Here is an 18,769-nt window from a genome sequence, read left to right as displayed (position 1 = left end):
CTATTCGTTGTCCCCTCAACCCGGACCTAGTGAATTAGAATGTTGGCTTGGTAAAGCTTGGGAATCTGAGGCTTCAGGAGCTGATTGTAATGATCAGCCTGACTTCAGAACTCCATCCCCGTTAATTTTCTCTTACTCCTTCCATGAGTGTTTGGAGATGACCTTGGCCTTTGAGTCCACTGGGAATGGTCTACTGGAAACGAAGAAGGTAGACAGAGCAGTGTATCCTGTGCTGATTTTGGATTGGCCCAGAAATTTGTTCTAGATTGTCTAAGCCCATGACCAGGCTGTCTCAACTGAATCAAGGACAGAATGGACTGGTTATTTTACATTATGTAATTAACTTTGAGTGGACATGATGAACTGTGAGCTTGAAGCAGAGTCAGAGACTTGTGGATGTCCTCTCCTTAGTATTAAACTGAAGTAAACACAGTGAGATAGCTGGGTCAGCTGCCATTAATCTAACTTTGGCAATGGGCTTTAGCTGACATGATCAGTGTGGTGGAGAATGAGAGGACTACATGGATCCTATTCCAGGCTCAAGGCTCAAGTCACTCCTCACTTTGAGTCAAAACATTCTTAGCTCTAAAATGGGAATAACAGTATCTCTTTGGTGAAACTCCATAAGTTTGGCTTTTGCTGGCTATTATATACTTGGAAAAATTAACCTCGTTATGCCTTGGTTTCCTGAATAATAAGTAAAATCTACCTCATAGAGTTGTTGTAAGAATTAACTAAGATAACATAGATAAAAGTGCCCGTGCATGCTCAATGTTGAATCATGTCCAACTCTGCGACCCCATGGACTGTAGCCTGCCAGGCTCCTCTGTCCATGGAATCTTCCAGACAAGAATACTGGAGTGGGTTGCCATTTCCTACTGCAGGGAATTTTCCCAACCCAGGGGTAGTACCAGCATCTCTCTGCATTGGCAGGTGAATTCTTTACCACTAGAACCACCTGGGAAGCCTCAAAAGTGGCTGGTATGTGGTCACTTGATATGGTTACCCCCTCTGGAATAGCATAAACAGTGTCTGGGGGGTCTGTGAAATATGGCCCCTCCTAAATATATGGTAAAATGATACTCAGAATGTAAGCAAGGAGTATGAATTGGAAAGGTGCAATAGAGTATAATGCCAGAAATTTTGTTTGCAGTCCTTGGGATGTTAATTTATTTGATTCCCCTCCCAAAGGATTGCTATTGCATGAAGTATTACTGAGAGGTATTATGTAATTTCTGGTCTGTTGGGAAAGTATGTGTGTTTTTGTGTGTCTGCAACTCTGTATATTTAGGACAGCTCCTGTGTTTTACATTTGGCAAGCTGTGGGAGGTAGACAGCTCTGTGTGCTTTGCTGAGCAGTATTGGGCTACACATCAGAAAGTCCAGAGTTCCTCCAAGTGGGAGCAAACGCTTTCTATTACAGAGCATTTTCCTTTTGTCCATACCTCTGCTGAATAATCCTGTTAAGAAAACAAAAGTCACCGCCCAGCTACACACAGTTTGTAATCCATTTCTTTCTCATTGACATGGTGCACTAAGCGTTAAAGAAAACACCCAGGTAAAGAGTCTGGGGGCGTGGTTGGTTTTGACTGGCGAGGCCAATGATGTCAGAACCTATCAGATGTAGATGATGAAATTGGAAGGAAAATATCTGGGGACTGTGGACGCTGGGGCCCATACGTTAGAATTATCCAGAGATAGTTCAGTACACTGTATGCAGGTGGATGTTGAGACCCAGTAGACGGGAAATAAAAGAGTACCTGCAAAGAGAAGAGGCAGTTTTTCAGGCATTTATCTGATGACAGTTTGTCAAAGGAAAAATAAGCCAACGAGTATGGCAACATTCTTTGTGTTGACTTATACTTGGCATAGGACATGTAAGAAAGAAATAGTCAGTTGCTGAAGCGGATGGAGCCTTTACTCGCTGTCCTCTTACCATTTTTCTCTGGGCTTCTAAAGGGTCTTTAGGAACACCGTTTTCAAATCTATTGCTTTGCTGATGCAGATTGTGAAATCTTATGGGGACAGAAGTGAAGAGCCTTTGGCAAGGTCTTCATTGCCCAACAGATGCTGGCCTCTAGTGCTTCGCCAAACCTGGGCTTGTGCCAGGCCCTGGGGATGGGAAGACTTGGCCCTTGCCCTTCTGGGACTGACAACTCCTCTGTGTAAGACATGTGGCACTCACAGTGACAAAAGCAAATACATTAAACTTACCAAGCTTTGCTGTGAAGGGAAATACTGCGTGCTCTGAGGGAGAATGATAATGCAGGGTAGTCAGCGAAGGTGTCTCTGAGAAGGTGGTTATTCCAGATGGGCATGTGTGCAACGAAAGATAGCTCTTGATATCCAGTGGGTTGAAAGGGGAAAAGGTGAGGCTGGGGAGCAGGAAAGGACTGATGGCGTTTGGATTTAATAGTAGGCATAGTTAAGTGGAAACCCTTTGAACAGTTTTAAGGAAGTCAATGGTGGGTTTTGATTTCCATTTTAGAAAGGTGCCTTTGGATGTTGGATAAAAAGTTGAGACTTAAACCCATGGCTTCTTATTCCCAGTCCTTCTGATTTATCAAGGTCTCCCTTTTAGTTTCTAAGAGCCGGGCTGAATTAAGTAGAAAGTGGAAAACAGCACTGAGCCTGTGTCCAAATGGCTTTCTCATGCCTGTGAGACATTTGACAGTGAAACAAAAAGACATTTCAAGCTCCCATCTCCAACCTGTTGAGCATCTACAAAATAATTAACAAGTCTCAGCTCTACAGTTTCTCTGTCAAATAAAAACTCCCTTTATTATCTAAAATATGCTATTTGTTGCTGGATGTCACGCACAGTCCTCAGCACTGCAGTTCCTGTTGACCCTCCCCTCTAAGATGGAGCTCATGTCTGTGCCGTTTTCCAGGTAAAGCAGCCTGTGGGGTTGATGGACCAGCCCATGACGTTAGACTCCCAGCGGGTATCTGCGAGTTTTAGCAGCTCAGCACTTTGTTTTTTGTCAGAAGTTTAAATGCTTGCTTTAGACTTATATCTTACTTCAATGTTGACATCATTCCTTTTCAGCAAGTGTCTCCTTAATTGTATTTACTTATACTGTATACTTATAAACTGATGCAGCTGATTATTCTGAGAACCGTCAACCTGTTTATACATTTATCCTGCCTCTCAAGAAGTAGTCAGTATGCTTTTTATCTGTTGATTGCTAATTCATTTAGCAGTTATCTATTGACATGTAGAAGAACTGTAGTGTCCTGGAAAGAGCAAAGACTTTGGAGGCAGACATCTAGGTTAAATCATGACTTAGAGACTTGAGCAAGTTCGTTCTTCATGTTTAAAATAATATAATAGCATAATAGTCATTATAAAACATCAAACTATATATAAAGCTAGTTTGTATGATGCTAAATAAATTTTCACTATTATTAAATGAGTTTTATTGAAGTATAATTGACATCTAATAAACTTCATCTGTTTAGCATACACAATTGATATGTTTTGATATATTTAGTCCCATAAAGTCATCCCGTATCATTCCATAAAAGATACTTGCTTTTTGGAAGAAAAACTATGACAAACCTAGACAGCATATTAAAAAGAAAAGACATTACTTTCCCAACAAATGTCCATATAGTCAAAGCTATGGTTTTTCCAGTAGTCACATATGAATGTGAGAGTTAGACCATAAAGAAGGCTGAGCGCTGAAGAACTGATGCTTTTAAATGTGTTGGAGAAGACTCCTGAAAGTCTTCTCTCAGACTGCAAGGAGATCCAACCAGCCCATCCTAATGGAAATCAGTCCTGAATATTCATTGGAAGGACTGATGCTGAAATTGAAACTCGAATATTTTGGCCACCTGATGCAAAGAACTGACTGATTTGAAAAGACGCTGATGCTGGGAAAGATTGAAAGCAGGAGGAGAAGGGAATGACAGGGTGAGATGGTTGGATAACATCATTTACTCAATGGACATGAGTTTGAGCAAGCTCCGGGAGATGGTGAAGGACAGGGGAGTCTGGCATGCTGCAGTCCATGGGGTCACAGAGAGTTGGATACAACTGAGTGACTGAACAACAAAAATGAAATCATTAGACAAGCAAGCCTCTTCTCTCTCCATTTACCTAATTTTGTACCAGTTGTGTTGACAGTGGTGTTGGGAGAAGGGAATGTTTATCATTTTTAAACATATTTAGAATTAACATTGGTCTCTGTTGATTTAGTCACAGTATTTATGTGTAATTGGATTTGGCATTAGAAGAAAATAAGATTGTAAAATTTATTAAACAAAAGTATCAAAATGTTTAAGAAACATTAATAGTGCTTCTACACAGATCTTCCTAGCCTGTATGCTGTAGACATCACGTAGAGTGAATGCCTTGATGGGCAAAGAACTGGGAATCTGTGCTTCAGGGGCACAGAGATGGCTCAGATATAGATCTCACCCTCAAGGATCTTTGAATCTAAGGATGGAGCATCAGAAAGTTAACTGTAAGGACAATAATTCTAAGTAGAAGGTGGTGTTGTTTAATTGCTAAATTGTGTCCGACGTTTTTTGGAACCCATTGGACTGTAGCCTGCCAGGCTCCTTTTTCCATGGGATTTCCCCAGCAAGAATACTGGGGTGGTTTGCCATTTTCTTTCCTCCAGGCAATCTTCCCAACCCAGAGATCAAACCCCGGTCTCCTGCAGGAGGCTTGGCAGGAGGCTGTTTTATCACTGAGCCATCAGGGAAGCCCCTTCACTGGAAGGTGGGACGAGGTAAAATGCAGAAGGATGTCAGAGAGTGCGATGACTTCTGTCTTGGATTCAAGCTGCAGTGAGGAAAAACCATTCATTGCCTTCTTCACGTGTGTGTGTCCGGGCAGCTCAGACAGATACAGACCCTGCCCATTGATAACTTCAAGCCTTGCACTGTGCATCGTGGGCTGACAGGTTGGATGCCTGCCCAGCTTTCCTTCCTGGACGGCTTCCAGAATTTCTGAGGATCAAGTGAGTGTGCAGGACCCCAACTCAAGTTATCTAGTGATCAGAATGCCTGACTGACTCCTGTGAATGGGGAAGCCCCCTCTGGAGTCCCAGCGTGGATAATAGGGCTGTCACCCACCTCTAGGTCAGGAGGGGCCTGCATGGGGTGCGCGCAATGATAGATTGATTGCTTCAGGGCTCCAGGTTCCTCATTACCATAATAACCATCATCTTGTGCTGCTAGTGCTAAGTAACAGATGAGATTTAATCAGATACCAAAGGAATTCTCAGCAGGCAGGTTTGAGGAATCTTGCCTGACACTTAGGCTCTGGTGCCGGAATGGAACCAGAATGATCTTCTGTGGTGAGACTAAATGTATCACTTACTGTGTGAATTCTCATTTATTTTTAAAACATTCTTGTGCTCATTGGCTCTCCTTTTAATAGTCTCACTGTAGCCTGTTTATTGTTACAGATGTTACTTTTACATGAGGTCCCCGAGCTCTCCTTTACTTCCAAAGACAGCATTTACCATTTCACTGCCAGCTGACAGGGCTATGTGGAGAAGAGAACTAATGTGAGGTCAAGGTTAAGGTTCAGACTCCCAGGAGATGAGACAGAGAAAAACCCTCATCCCTATTTATGCATACTCATATCAGCATTGGTCTCCAGAGAGATGGTGGCTGTCTGGGTCCAGTGATGACCTTAATAAGGTCTCTTGGCAGAGTGCAGAGAGGGGACAGGTGTCATGGTCAAATACTGGCTGACTTCCTTCTTGTCTATTCTGAGACCTTACGCAAGTCAGCAAACCTCTCTCAGCCCACCTCCTCATCTATAACTTGGGTTAATGGACTGTTTACTCCTAGGATATGTGTAAGGTTACAGTGCATTATAGCTCCTTGATGTGTGTTGGGCAGGGCAACTGCTAAGTATATTCAAAGGCTTCCACATAGTGCATTTTACATGAAGTAGTTGGAGGGCCATGGTCCAGATCCAGCTTGCCACTGATGTTTGCAAATACGCTTTTATAGAACACACCCGCCCATACAGTCTTTTACGGACGTCTGCGCTTGCTTTCACATCATAAGGTTGTGTTGGATGGTTGGAACAGGGACCATATGGTATGCAAAGCCTCAGCTACTGATCTCCTGGCCCTTTACATAAGATTGCTGGCCCCTGAGCCAGACTACAGGATGGCTGTGTGGCATTCAGAGCTTTATCTATACATGTTTTGCCAAATGGACCTCATGCTTTCTTTGTTTTGCTCCATTTGCCTCAATCTAATTCTTCTGATATATTGCTTGTTACAGAAGGGCTGGTTTCTGCTCATCCTGCGTATCTTGCAGCATGTAAAGCAGTACCCTACACACAGTAGTATGTGATACATGAATGAGGTGGTGTGGAGCGGAGTGAAAGAGTGTAAGAGAAGAGAGAAAGAGTTCATGGAGGTGTGGGGAAGGATTGCACACAGTAAGGTGGCTGCCATTCCAGCTGCAGAACAGGGGCGGGGGATGCTCTGCACTTTACGCAGGGAGTCATTACCACGTGATGGGAAGAACGTGGGAGCCAGGACACCCAGACGTGGATCCCAGGTCAGCCAGTTCCTGATGAGGCTTCAGACAAGTTGCTTAGGCTCCACAAGCCTATTTCTTCAACTCCAAAGCAGGGAATGATAAAACCCTCTTCATCCTGGAGTTGTTTTATGGATCAAATGAGATATTGTGAGGGCGTCTCTATTGTAGTGTTGGCACATTGGAATCATTCCATAAGCTATTCCTGAATGATTATGGTTCTGGCTTTTTAGGTACCATCCATGCCATTTCCCTCATTGTGAAGCAAACAAGGTCAGCACAGAGGTCTGGACTCTGGAGATTAGACTATTAGTATTACTGTCTTCCACAGTTAGAGAACATAACCCTAAGGCAGCAAATATGCACTGACCCAACAGGGACTATCCCAGTGAGGGTGAGATTAATGCAAATGAGTCACTCATGCTGGAAGAATAATCCAGGACATTAAGTGTCACTATACAATATTAAGAATAATTGCTTCACTTGACTGAAGCATTCATGACATTTTCCATTCATGGGGTGTTTTTTTAAGGGACAGAAAGCAAATGTTTAGTAGAAAATTTATAGCCTTAAATCTAGTGGGATTTATTCATACTACAAACCATTTATGCAAAACAGATGCCTGAGGCACAGTGCCTGCGTGCACCTGTGGATTGGGTGGTTATATTTCTTTTTCCCCACTCCTCCAGTTCTTGCAGACAACCTGAAATCCAACCCTGGAATTAAGTGGCAGTATTTCAGTTCGGAAGAAGGAATTTTCACTGTTTTCCCAGCACACAAGTTCCGGTGTAAGGGCAGCTATGAGCATCGCAGTAGGTACGTTGACTTGTTTGCCAAAGTTTTAATTACTGCTTTAGAGTAATCTGTATAAAATATAGACTCCCCATTCATCCACACAGCTCTGCCTCCAAACTGTGGTTTTAGAAACTTATCCTGAATTGATTTCACTATTTAACATAGGTGGGTGTGGAAATGCTCAGGAAGGCAAATGATGAAGCCCAGAGCTTTTACAGAAGTATCTGACAAGCCAAGTAAAACAAGGTATTTACTAAGGAATAAAAATATTGAAGCACTTAGACTGTTTTGCCCTGCAGACACTTTTGTTGAGAGACAAATGGTAATACTTTCTCTAAAGACCAGCGCTAGAAGACTTCACAGCGTATCTGAGTAGAGCTTGTGATTCACAATTTTCCTTTCTATGATAATGTGCTTGGCCATCCTTTTGACATTTACATGTCTGCTACTAGAAGTTTGAAGGTTGTCCAGAAAACACTGGATTGAGGATCGTTAACATGCTGTTTTTCTCAGGAAATAACTTGAGATGCTACCTCTTAGCCAGAAGGGCGGTAATGGTGAAATAATTTGTATGACAAGACTCATCAATTTACAGAATCCCTTAGGCAAAGATCCTCTCCTTCCGAATCCTCACAGTTTCTCTTTTGCTGCCAGAACTTCCCGAACTAGTGCAAGATGCCTGGTTTACTTTTTTTTTGAGTGTAAATTAACTGCCATCTTTATTTTTATTCTTTCCATCTTATTTTAAATTCGCTAAACTTACTGTAATAATCACTTCATGAGGCATGTAAGTCAAACCAGTGTGCTGCTGTATACCTTAAATGTACACAGTGCTGTGTGTTGGTTACATCTCAATATTAGAAGAAAAAGTAAAGCATTCCTAAAATTGTCCCCAGGGAAAATACACCCTCTGTGCTTCTCCTAGAAGGACATTTGTATGGTTTCCTCCATTCCTTCCCTAGACAGCATGATGAAGACTTGAGCATCTTGGAGACTGTACCAGAGTCCATGACCTTGGATTCTAGGCCAGCTCATCTCTCAGGAGAGGCCAAAGACACTTTGAACCATCCAATTCTTATTTACTTCTAAGAAGATAGGTTAGATGGCATTCTGCTTTAGCACCTTGTCACAAATTAACATTCACTTTCACTCAGAAGGTTTCACAAATCTCTCCCCCTAAATAGGCATGAATCAGTCCTGAAGCCTCTGTTCCTTTGGCTAAGTAATCTGAGTTTCTCTCCTCATAGATTGCTGTAGCCATCTCTTTACCTGTCCTCTGAGGCTTTTGCAGAGTGTGGAGTGGGTTTGCAGAGCATTCCAGAAAGAAACCAATCTCACTGTGAGGACCACCTCCCAGGTTGTACATATAATGCTGCTATTTATGTCTCCCATTAAAGCAGTTTTTAACAATTTACTGTGACAGCATGCAGACATATCCTGCTTTTTGTTTATGGGAGTTGAATTGCAAAAGAGGAGGTATGTCATTTTTTAAAAAAAAGAATCTGCTCCTCTAGCTTGGAGGACCTAGAAGTTCAGTATTTGACATGGTTGTCAATCGTGGGATAGACGGATTTCCTTATTCTCTGCTGTCTTCTTCATTTCTATAGCCACCAATTTTGGATTCTCTTTATTCTGTTTCTTTACTTGGCTGAATGGTATTCACTAGTGAAAATATAGTAGTACCTCAGTATTAATGTAGGACTTCTGGCTTGAGAACAATTAGTGTAAACTTGGCCCGATTTTGAGTTTTTTGGTCCTTTGCCTGTATTTCTTAATTTGTACCCAGGCTTTTGTGACTCAACTGGCATCTAACATTTCACGGAAAAATCTAGTGTTTTAAGGGTGTCCATAAAGGAGAGAATTCTCTCGAGGCTGATTTGCTCTCTTAAGCTCCCTCTAATTTGTTCCAGCTTTAAAACTGTGAATAGAGACCTCATTAAACCTCTTCTCACAAACCTGCCTGCACTGCACACTCACAGAAGGCTGCTTTGATGGGAGGTTTTTCTCCTTTGGAGTTCCCCTATCCACCCACACCCGCTCTTCTTAATGTTGGCAAACAAAAACCTGGCAAGAAGAGTGGCTATCACAGGCTTGGACAAATGTGATGGCATGGTTTTAGATCTCTGATAAGGGGCCTTTTGGTGGCTGACCTGTGTAAATGGCTATAGTACAGAAAGGAAAGGGCCCTCCTAGCAGTGGCTTTTGTCTGGAGAGAGAGAAACCAAACCTGCTATTCAGAGCTGCTCAGCATGCTCACAAATGATAGGCCTCCTCGGTTTTAGCCAAGCCCCACTCAAAGTCTGCAGAGAACCCAGTACTGAAAAACAGTGGACTTTTTTCTCCCTGCTAGTATGTCTCTGCTGCCTGTTGGGCCACCAGGTCCATTTCCTGGGAGGGTGGACTTGCACACAGGCTGAAAAAGCCAGTCTTCCAAAGGCGTTGCTTCTTAAAATCTTCTCCCAGTTGCTCTAATCTTTGGAAGACAGAAGTCGCCAGTCCCTGTCGTGCAGACACCCATGATAGTCTCGAGATGTTGTTTTCAATGTACCAGGATAGTTTTCTCATTCCATGCTGGTCTCTCCACCCTTGTGCCAGCCCCCCTGAAACACACAGAGGCCAGCACACCTGCCCGTCTATAGCGCTCGCAGCTGTGTTAGGTCCAAGCCTTTCTCCTAAACCAGGAGTGACCCCTGAGAGCTTCTTGCCCTTCTAGACCTATATACGTCTCTACTGTCCGGCCGCAGTCAAAGCACGTAGTAGTGATCCTGGACCACGGGGCCTCCGTCACAGACACGCAGCTTCAGATCGCCAAGGATGCTGCTCAAGTCATCCTCAGCGCCATTGATGAACACGACAAGGTATCGACGACCCCAGTGACTCTACCCTTTCCACTAGCATTGGGTCTTTCTTGAATACCCTTTTAAAAACACTTTATGTTTTATGGTATGTGCTTTTCAGTCCACCTCTAAAAATGACTTTGAGAAAACAGAGTGGTTTACTTTTTATTCTTGTATCTGAGGAAGTAGCTGCTGATACTAGTTCCAGACCTCTTTTTAAAACCACTCCCACCAAACTGGGCTTCCCTGATAGCTCAGTTGATAAAGAATCCACCTGCAATGCAGGAGACCCCGGTTCGATTCCTGGGTCAGGAAGATCCACTGGAGAAGGGATAGGCTACCCACTCCAGTATTCTTCAGCTTCCCTTGTGGCTCAGCTGCTAAAGAATCCACCTGCAATGCAAAAGCCCTGGGTCTGATCCCTGGGTTGGGAAGATCCCCTGGAGAAGTGAAAGGCTACCCACATCTGGCCTGGAGAATTCCATGGACTGTATAGTCCATGGGGTCCCAGAGTTGGATTCAACTGAGCAACTTTCACTTCCAATTTCAATTCAGTTCCGCCAAACTGAGTCTTGCCCTTCCTTAATGGCTTCTGTTAAGACTGCTAATTAGCTATAACTTTCAGACTGCTATTTATACTAAGAAGGAACAAGGTGAAGGCTTAGACACTGGTGGGTGGCCAGACTTTGTCTCAAGATTGACAGGAGGGGAGGGATAAAAGAAGGTTACTAGAGCTTTATTAATCTTTAGGACCCCTTAGAGATAGCTGTGTTTCCAGCTAATGATAATCTATCGCCTGTAGACATTTGACTTTTCCATCTCCTAAGGTTTTGCTCACTAATCTAATTGTTTAAAACACACACCCAGGACTTACCTGGCAGTCCAGTGGTTAAAACTTTGCCTTCCAATGCAGAGGGTGCAGCTTCAATATCTGGTTGGGGAGCCAAAATTCCACATGCCTCAGGTGCCCCCAAAAAAACATCAAACAGAAGCATTATTGTAAAAAATTATTGAATTACAATTTTAAAATAGTTCACATTAAAAAAAAAAATTTAAACACACACACATACCCTTTACCATTTCCCTCACTCCCACCTCCAGTTGGAAAATGACAATTGCTAATATTGTTCAAGATTTTTCTCTGTGTCAAATATTGTTTTTAATGTTCTAGATGAACACCATACTCCTGGCTTCATCTTGGAACAAAAACAAAACTCTAGGGTCTGAGTCTCTGTCCCTTACCACTCTTTAACTATTCTTCTTCAAATACGATAGACTGATGCCTCTGGGCTTTTATATTCAAACTCTTCAAAACCGTCCTGTAGGACTTCTCACCTTGTGGGCTCTTCTGAAATGTAAAACACTTTTTCGTTGGCAGAATAACAAGTTTTTGTTTGCCTGTGTGCGTGTGTGTTTTCCCCTCCAGATTTCCGTGTTGACGGTGGCAGACACCGTCAGGACCTGCTCCCTTGACCAGTGCTATAAGACGTTCCTGTCTCCAGCCACCAGTGAGACAAAAAGGAAAATGTCCACCTTCGTCAGCAGCGTCAAGTCCTTGGACAGCCCTACCCAGCACGCGGTGGGATTTCAAAAGGCATTTCAGCTGATTCGAAGCACCAACAATAGCACCAAATTCCAAGCAAGTAAGTGCCTTTGCTCTTACGGCATGGAACTCATAAACTAGGTAAATGATGGCAATAGAAAGAGATTATTACCTGATCGCACAACTACATCCAGAGGGGTTTTTTTCCTAAACTGACAGGATAAAAATTTCTTCTGTTGTCATATTATCATCTAATACTAGGAACTTACTAGATTTTCTCATCTTTTCCAATCAAAGGTACTCTGCATGATTTCTTTACTCCCTGAGCCTCTTCTTCCTGCCCTTTTATTAGGAACACATCCTTGTTTATTTCCCCGGAGAATATCCACAGCCTTTTTAATGCTAATTGTCCACCCCGCCTAGTCACTGACTTACAGTGACTGTCTGCTTGTGCGCATGTGTGCAGAAACAGGGCAGCCTGAATTCTTGCCTTGATCTTTCCTTCCTCTAACCAACTGTCATTTAGAGGAGCACAGCCCTTCAAATGCACAAAGGCACTCTAATTTAATTTTCATGTATTAAAGAAAATCTGGAATTAGGATGCAGGCTAAAGGAAAGGAAAGGATATTTGAAATAAGACCCATGCTTTGAAACTACCGAAAGGAATCTATGTCATTTTCTCTTTTATATTTGATAATCTGTTTGTTGTTTTTGTTTGTTTGTTTTTTAATGAATGTACCCTATTGAGATAAATGTAATGATGATATTTTCAAGCTCTTCAATGTGTCTGCTTTAAAACTAAGACAGCATTGATAAATGCCCAGCATAGTGCTGGCACATGATGGGCCCCTGAAAGAAGCTACAGTAATTATAACAGGTAATGATGGTAGATGATGTCTCATTTTTATGTTTCTCTATATTGTTATCTCACAGCTTCTATGGGACAGGAGTCCATCTGTTGCTTCTTTGTTTAGGATTATACAAGGCTGCAGTCTAGGTATCAGCCAGGTCTGTGGTTGCATTTTGAGTTTCAGAGTCCTCTTCGAAGCTCAACATCTGCAGAATCCCTCCATCTTTGCCATATATGTAGCACAATCACAGGAATAATATCCCATCACCTTTGCTATATTCTGTTGGTCAGAAGCAAATTTCTGGTCATACTTATACTTAAGAGGAGGGGATCATAAAAGAGTGTGGGTCTTCAGGGTCATCTTAGAATTTTGCCTACCAACCTTGGCAAGCACCAGCCATCCATAACCAATATTATAGGATGCCTGAGTGCAAAGTTGTCCCTTGTTCAGTGAAGCTGAAGGATAAGGTTGACCTCTTGAGCAGTCAAGACAGATTGGCTAGTTGGCCAGTGCCATTCATCTGCGGATGCCCTTTACCAGCTGTCATCTGCCTGTCAGCATTCCTCATCAGACGTGCTCTTTTTACTTGATTGTTCAGTTCTCAAACCATCTTTAGAGATGAAGTCCAATTTTGGTGATGACACTGTTTAAATAATAGAGAGTAATGTTAGACTGGCAGCAGCCAGGCAGTGAGGTGTCAAGGGAGCTCGAGGTAAGGTTTGGGGAGTGCAGACAGCTAGAGAGAGTATCCTTGATCAAGAAGGCAGCTGCTCCTCTGTTCAGCCTTGCAGGAGTGCCTGTCCAGTGTTGCCAGATCTTCTGTTTTAAGAGAAGCCAGAAATCTGGATTTTTATGTGAAACCCCTTGATTTTCAAATGTTGTCATTTGTTCCAGCTTTAAAACTGTGAATAGAGACTTCATTAAACCTCTTCTTATAAACCTTCCTGCACTGTATGTTAGCAGAAAGCTGCTTTGGCAGGAAACATTTCTCCTTTGGGTTTTGGGGGATTTTCCTAATGTTGGCGAGCAAAAACATGGCAAGAAGAGTCACTGATTTGGACACATTTTGACGGCACTATTTTTTAAATGTGAAAAGGTTCTTTTTTGAGGCCAAGTAAGATGTTTTTAAAGTTTATCTCACAGGCTTCCATTTTACAGTGTCTACTGGTAGTTCAAAGAAAGAAAAACCCAGATTAGGTTGCATAATGAAGCACGTCAGGAATTAGTATTACCTGGTTTATTAAGGAAAGGTTTGAGGTGCTTTCAAGCAATGTTACATAGTAGTTAAGCATACAGATTTTGAATTTCAACCATGTGTGCTCAAATTCCTCCTCTGAAATTTTTTGAAACTTTTGCAAATTACTTGATTTCTCCAGGTCTGGTTTCCTCCATCTGCAAACTGAGGGTGATAATAAGATCCGGGATCTCATCATAAATATTAAGTACATATTAGCTGTGATTATAATGATATTCAGTTTCCTTTAAGACTTATTGCTCTGGCTAAAGGAACACAGATACTCTAGACATTCCAATTTGACCCCTAGCCCAGAGACAGTCAAGGACCATTAGTCACCTTGGCTATAGCGTAGTGAGGGGTCTACATACTCCTCTTATGAATTTATACTGTATATCATAACTTGTATTCACTCCACAGACAAGTATTTATTATCTACTCTACTGTGTACCTGGCACTTTTTGAAGACCATTTGATAGGATTTTCTCAATGAGTAAGACCTATCTTAGAAGGTTATTGGAAGGATTAGTCTGTGCATGAAAACCAAGTGTCTGCCCCACGTTGATAGCCATATATGAACAAGAGCTGCATGGCCAAGTCATGGTAGCTTTGTGCTAATTTGCTTTGTACTAATAAGAAAAACTAAAACTTTTATTCAGTGCTGGCTCTTTCTCAGTCCTATGGTGGATCTGTAACAGATACCATCAACACATTTGGATTTTTTTCCTAGATTTGTTTTGGGGATAACCGGTTGAGGGGTCATTTTATAGCAGAAGGAATATGACGGTTAGGAGTTGGGATCTAATGGCATGGGCAAAGTCCAAATTTGGGTTGTTCTTCCCGCTTTGACATTTCAAGGAATGCTGGTGGCTTTCACAGGGACTTGTCACATGGAGAGGGTTACATTTTCTTCCAGTTACATGCTATATCTTTGCTCTGCCCCAATTGTCTATAATGACTCATCCCTAACATTATTAATCACAAAGCTTAATATTCCCATGAGTGATTAGAGCGGGGATATCCCAGTAAGTAGAAAAATAAATCAGAGCAAATTTGGCAGATCTGATATTTAAAAATAGAAAAATAACTCAGTTTTGCCTAAGAATGGGGCAGGAACAGAGTCAGGAGCTGGGCAGAGACAGAGAGAATGCTTGCAGAACATGTATCTTATCGTTGGGATGGAAAGAAAATAACACTTGGCAGCTAAAGGAGCTGCAGGCTGCAGGCCTTCTGGCTTTCCAGTCACGGGCCTATGCCTAGACCAGCTGTCAGTGACAGTATGTTTTATCCAGAATCATAAAGCCAAGTAAGAAAACCCAAGGGTTCACTTTAGGTCAGTCTTAAAAGTGTCCAGGAATTTCTCACATGTGTTGGTTTGTCTCATACTTTAGATCATACTTTATTTTATGATATATCTGTATCCCACCTACTAGGGTCAAATAGTATTTTTTTCCCAGTCTGAAACTTAAGTGAGCTGTTTTGCATCCTAAAAAAAAAAAAAAAAAAAAAGTATAGGACTGTGTTTACAACATTGAAAAAAGACTGACATCGGTTAAGACCAGGATATTCCCTAGTGATTTTACATCAGGTTTCATACCCTAATTTTAAATATGTAATTTAAATTTGCAGTTAATATTTATTAAAGAATTGTTCAAGCATCAAAATTAGCTTTAAAGCTTGCTTATATATTAAGTCTTCAGTTTATTTCAGTTGCTTAGTCGTGTTCAACTCTTTGCAACCCCATGGATTGCAGCATGTCAGGCTTCCCTGTCCATCACAGACTCCCAGAGCCTACTCAAACTCATGTCCATTGCATTGGTGATGATGCCATCCAACCATCTCTTCCTCTATCATCCCCTTCTCCTCCCGCCTTTAATCTTTCCCAGCATCAGGGTCTTTTCCAATGAGTCAGTTCTTTGCATCAGGTGGCCAAAGTATTGGAGCTTTGCTTCAGCTTCAGTCCTTCCGATGAATATTCAGGACTGATTTCCTTTAAGAAGTACTGGTTGGATCTCCTTATGGTCCAAGAGACTCTTAAGAATCTTCTTCAACACCACAGTTCAAAAGCATCAAGTTGTTGTTATTCAATTCTACATAATAAAGAGTCTAAAATGGAAATTTTCAAATGGAAGAAAATTCAGTCATTGTATTCTCATCATTGTTAGGATGATTTTTTAAATAATCTGTTCCTGGATAATAAATTACCCAACACCCAGTGGCTTAAGACAATAAACATTTATTATCTCAGTGTTTATAGGTAAGGAATCTGGGCACAGCATGGTTGGGTGCCTCTGCCCAAAGGTATCTTATGAGGTTGTGGTCAAATTGTTGGCCAGAGAGGCTGTCATCACAGAGTTCAACTTGGGAAAGATCTGCTTCTAAGTTCACTCACATGGTTGCCGGAGGATTCGATTCTGAGGGCCTCAGTTCCTTGCCTCTCATAGGCTAGCTCACAACATTCTCTCTGGCTTACCCAAGAGAGAGCACACAGGTGGAAGCCGTGGTCTTTCTGTAACCTAATCCATCTCTTGACACCCCATGACCTCTGCGGCATTCTGTCATTAAATCCAGTCTACCCTCAAAGAGAGACCACACGGCGATGTGAATATCAGGAAGTGGGATCATTGGGGGACCAACCTGGAGGCTGCCTCCCCCAGTAGCTAGAAAGCAATCTCAGATGAATGACAACTGTGTAAGAACCTAAAGAAACAAGCGTATAGCATATCAATCATTATTTCTCAATTAAAAGAATATCTGTGTAGGTTATCTTAAAAATAGATGCTGAATCAGAGAATCTCAGGTTAAAAAGACAGTATAAAATCCAGCTGGCTTACTGCCCTCCTTCCATTAAAGCTGTCATTCAGCCCTTGCATCTTTAGTGATAGGAAATGTACCACTCTAATTTTTGAGGAAATCCTCCTGAAAGAAGTTTTCACTGTGAGCTACAATGAGTTCTCAGTCATTAGCCCTAGCTGGAGAGTCAGTTTACTCCAGAGTCTAAGTGCTTCTTCATGCCAATACAAGGATTTCCTTTTTTTGTTTTGTGTTAAAGCTTTTATTTTCTATCCACCATCATACTTTTGCTTTCATTCTAAAATTAACCAGTTAGCCCTCACAGCAACCCTGTGAAGTAAATACGGTCATTATCCTCATTTTGTTTTAGATAAGGAGATTTTGGCATAGAAAGTTTAGGTAATCTACCCAGACACTACTTGAAATTAGCACAGCTGAGATGTGGACACAGGCAACTTGGCTCCTATGTCCACATTTTTTTTTTTATTGTTTTTATTTACTGCCTTTCTAAACTGATGAATTTTAAAACAGAAATGTTTGTTTGAAACTGCTTAGCATAGAGGCAGATAACCTTGCAAATCTCAGTAGTCTCTGGAAGAACCGTCATTTTAAAGCCTAGATCCCCCAAAATGTATATTCCTGGTAAAGATCCTGGGTCACTGAGGAAAGAGTAAATCAGGTTCTGAATGCTCAATTTCAGAAGGCAGGAGTGACATCCATTTGGGATGGCTATTACCACAACCGTGGATGCCTAGAGGAACTTGCCTTCTTTGATCTAGTAAACTCATTAGGAGCATCTCTTTACCTGACACTGGCTAAATGAGGCCTCATGGACCAGTACAGGCGGGATGGAAGAGCAGCAGAAGCAGGGAGATGAAAGCTCAGCATCAGATGGGCAGGAGTAAGAAGAGTGGGCCCGGCAGGTCCTTGAGGCAGGAAAGTCCAATGGAAGAGAAACTTGAGTTGCTGCCTTTAGCCAGCCTCTGATGTAACATTCAGTTTGTTTGTGTTTGTTTAGATACAGACATGGTCATCATTTACCTGTCCGCTGGCATTACATCAAAGGACTCTTCAGAAGAAGATAAAAAGGCAACTCTCCGTGTCATCAATGAAGAAAATAGCTTTCTAAACAACTCTGTAATGATTCTCACCTACGCCCTCATGAACGGTAGGTAGTGTTTCGAGATCCTTTTCTTTCAGATAAAATGTTCTCTCTAAGTGCATGCTGCTTTCAAAAAATATGAAAGAACCATCACAGGGTGCTTTGATGAGGGTATGAGGAGCAGATTCCTTCCCAAACCCAGCTTTCTCCCCCTTATACGGATACTCAGGGCATGTGTCTCTTCATCTCTTTGTCCAGCGAGCTCTTCATTTCTGAAACTTCTGCAGTTACACGGTCTTACGCAGGCATCTGTGCAGCTCCATTATTGGTGGGGGGAGAGGGGATTTTCTCCATATATACTTGGATTTTGATACTGTAAGAAGCTTATTAACTTATCTCATTGATTTAAGATCAGGAAGCCCAAGTACTAACCTAGATTATTCTCTAAAACCAGGACTGTGAATATCACATTTACCTGCAGAATCACCAGCTGTGCCACTTTCTCCCTATCCTCTTGTGTAGCTGTGTTGTGGCAATGAGAAGTGTCTACTTGACAGAGTTCTTGTGAAGGCTAATCCTGACATTGAGTGAACACCCAGGATGGTGCCAGGCACTTGCTAGGTGCTCATTAAGGCTGATTGTGTGGCTGTTAAATCAGTGTGTGAGAGAGTTTACTAAACTGGCAAATCTGATAGAGTACTCAGTAGTTTCCCTTCAGCAATTTAACCATCCTCCAGTCTGATGACAGCCCAATTTTCTAGCTCCCTGCTGTGTCATGCCCCCACCACCACCACCTATGAATACACAGCTCCTCCTTTTCTTCTTTGGGCCCCTTGCTCTCAGTGTTCAAAGTGGCCCCATTCTCTTGTTCTTGAGAGAACACATCTTGATTTACAGTCCTTCTCACCTGTTGTCTCTCATCTCCCCTCTCCACTTCCAGATTTCTGTGCAGAACCAGCTGGCTTGAGGGGCACTGGTTCTTACATTTTAATGGGATAAGGATTACTTGTGGATTCATCTTTAAATCCAGACTCCCAGGCAGTGTCTACAGATTTGTGATCAGACCGTCCTAGATAGTTCCAGGAAACTGTATTT

At 42.1% G+C, this 18,769-nt stretch overlaps 1 protein-coding gene across 1 annotated transcript in view; it reads left to right on the top strand.

The window, feature by feature from the left end:
- CACHD1 (cache domain containing 1) overlaps positions 1-18,769 on the top strand; it is a 233,449-nt gene that overhangs the window by 161,905 nt on the left and 52,775 nt on the right. Inside the window, exons 5-8 of the mRNA XM_052637320.1 lie at positions 7,209-7,335; positions 10,028-10,172; positions 11,578-11,794; positions 17,591-17,740. Of these exons, the coding sequence (XP_052493280.1) occupies positions 7,209-7,335; positions 10,028-10,172; positions 11,578-11,794; positions 17,591-17,740 (639 nt within the window). The remainder of the gene's footprint in view (positions 1-7,208; positions 7,336-10,027; positions 10,173-11,577; positions 11,795-17,590; positions 17,741-18,769) is intronic.

This window comes from Budorcas taxicolor, chromosome 3 (genome assembly GCF_023091745.1).
Source record: "Budorcas taxicolor isolate Tak-1 chromosome 3, Takin1.1, whole genome shotgun sequence".
Lineage (NCBI taxonomy): Eukaryota > Metazoa > Chordata > Mammalia > Artiodactyla > Bovidae > Budorcas > Budorcas taxicolor.
Note: the sequence above shows the minus strand (reverse complement) of the source record. Positions and strands in the feature narration are given on the sequence as shown.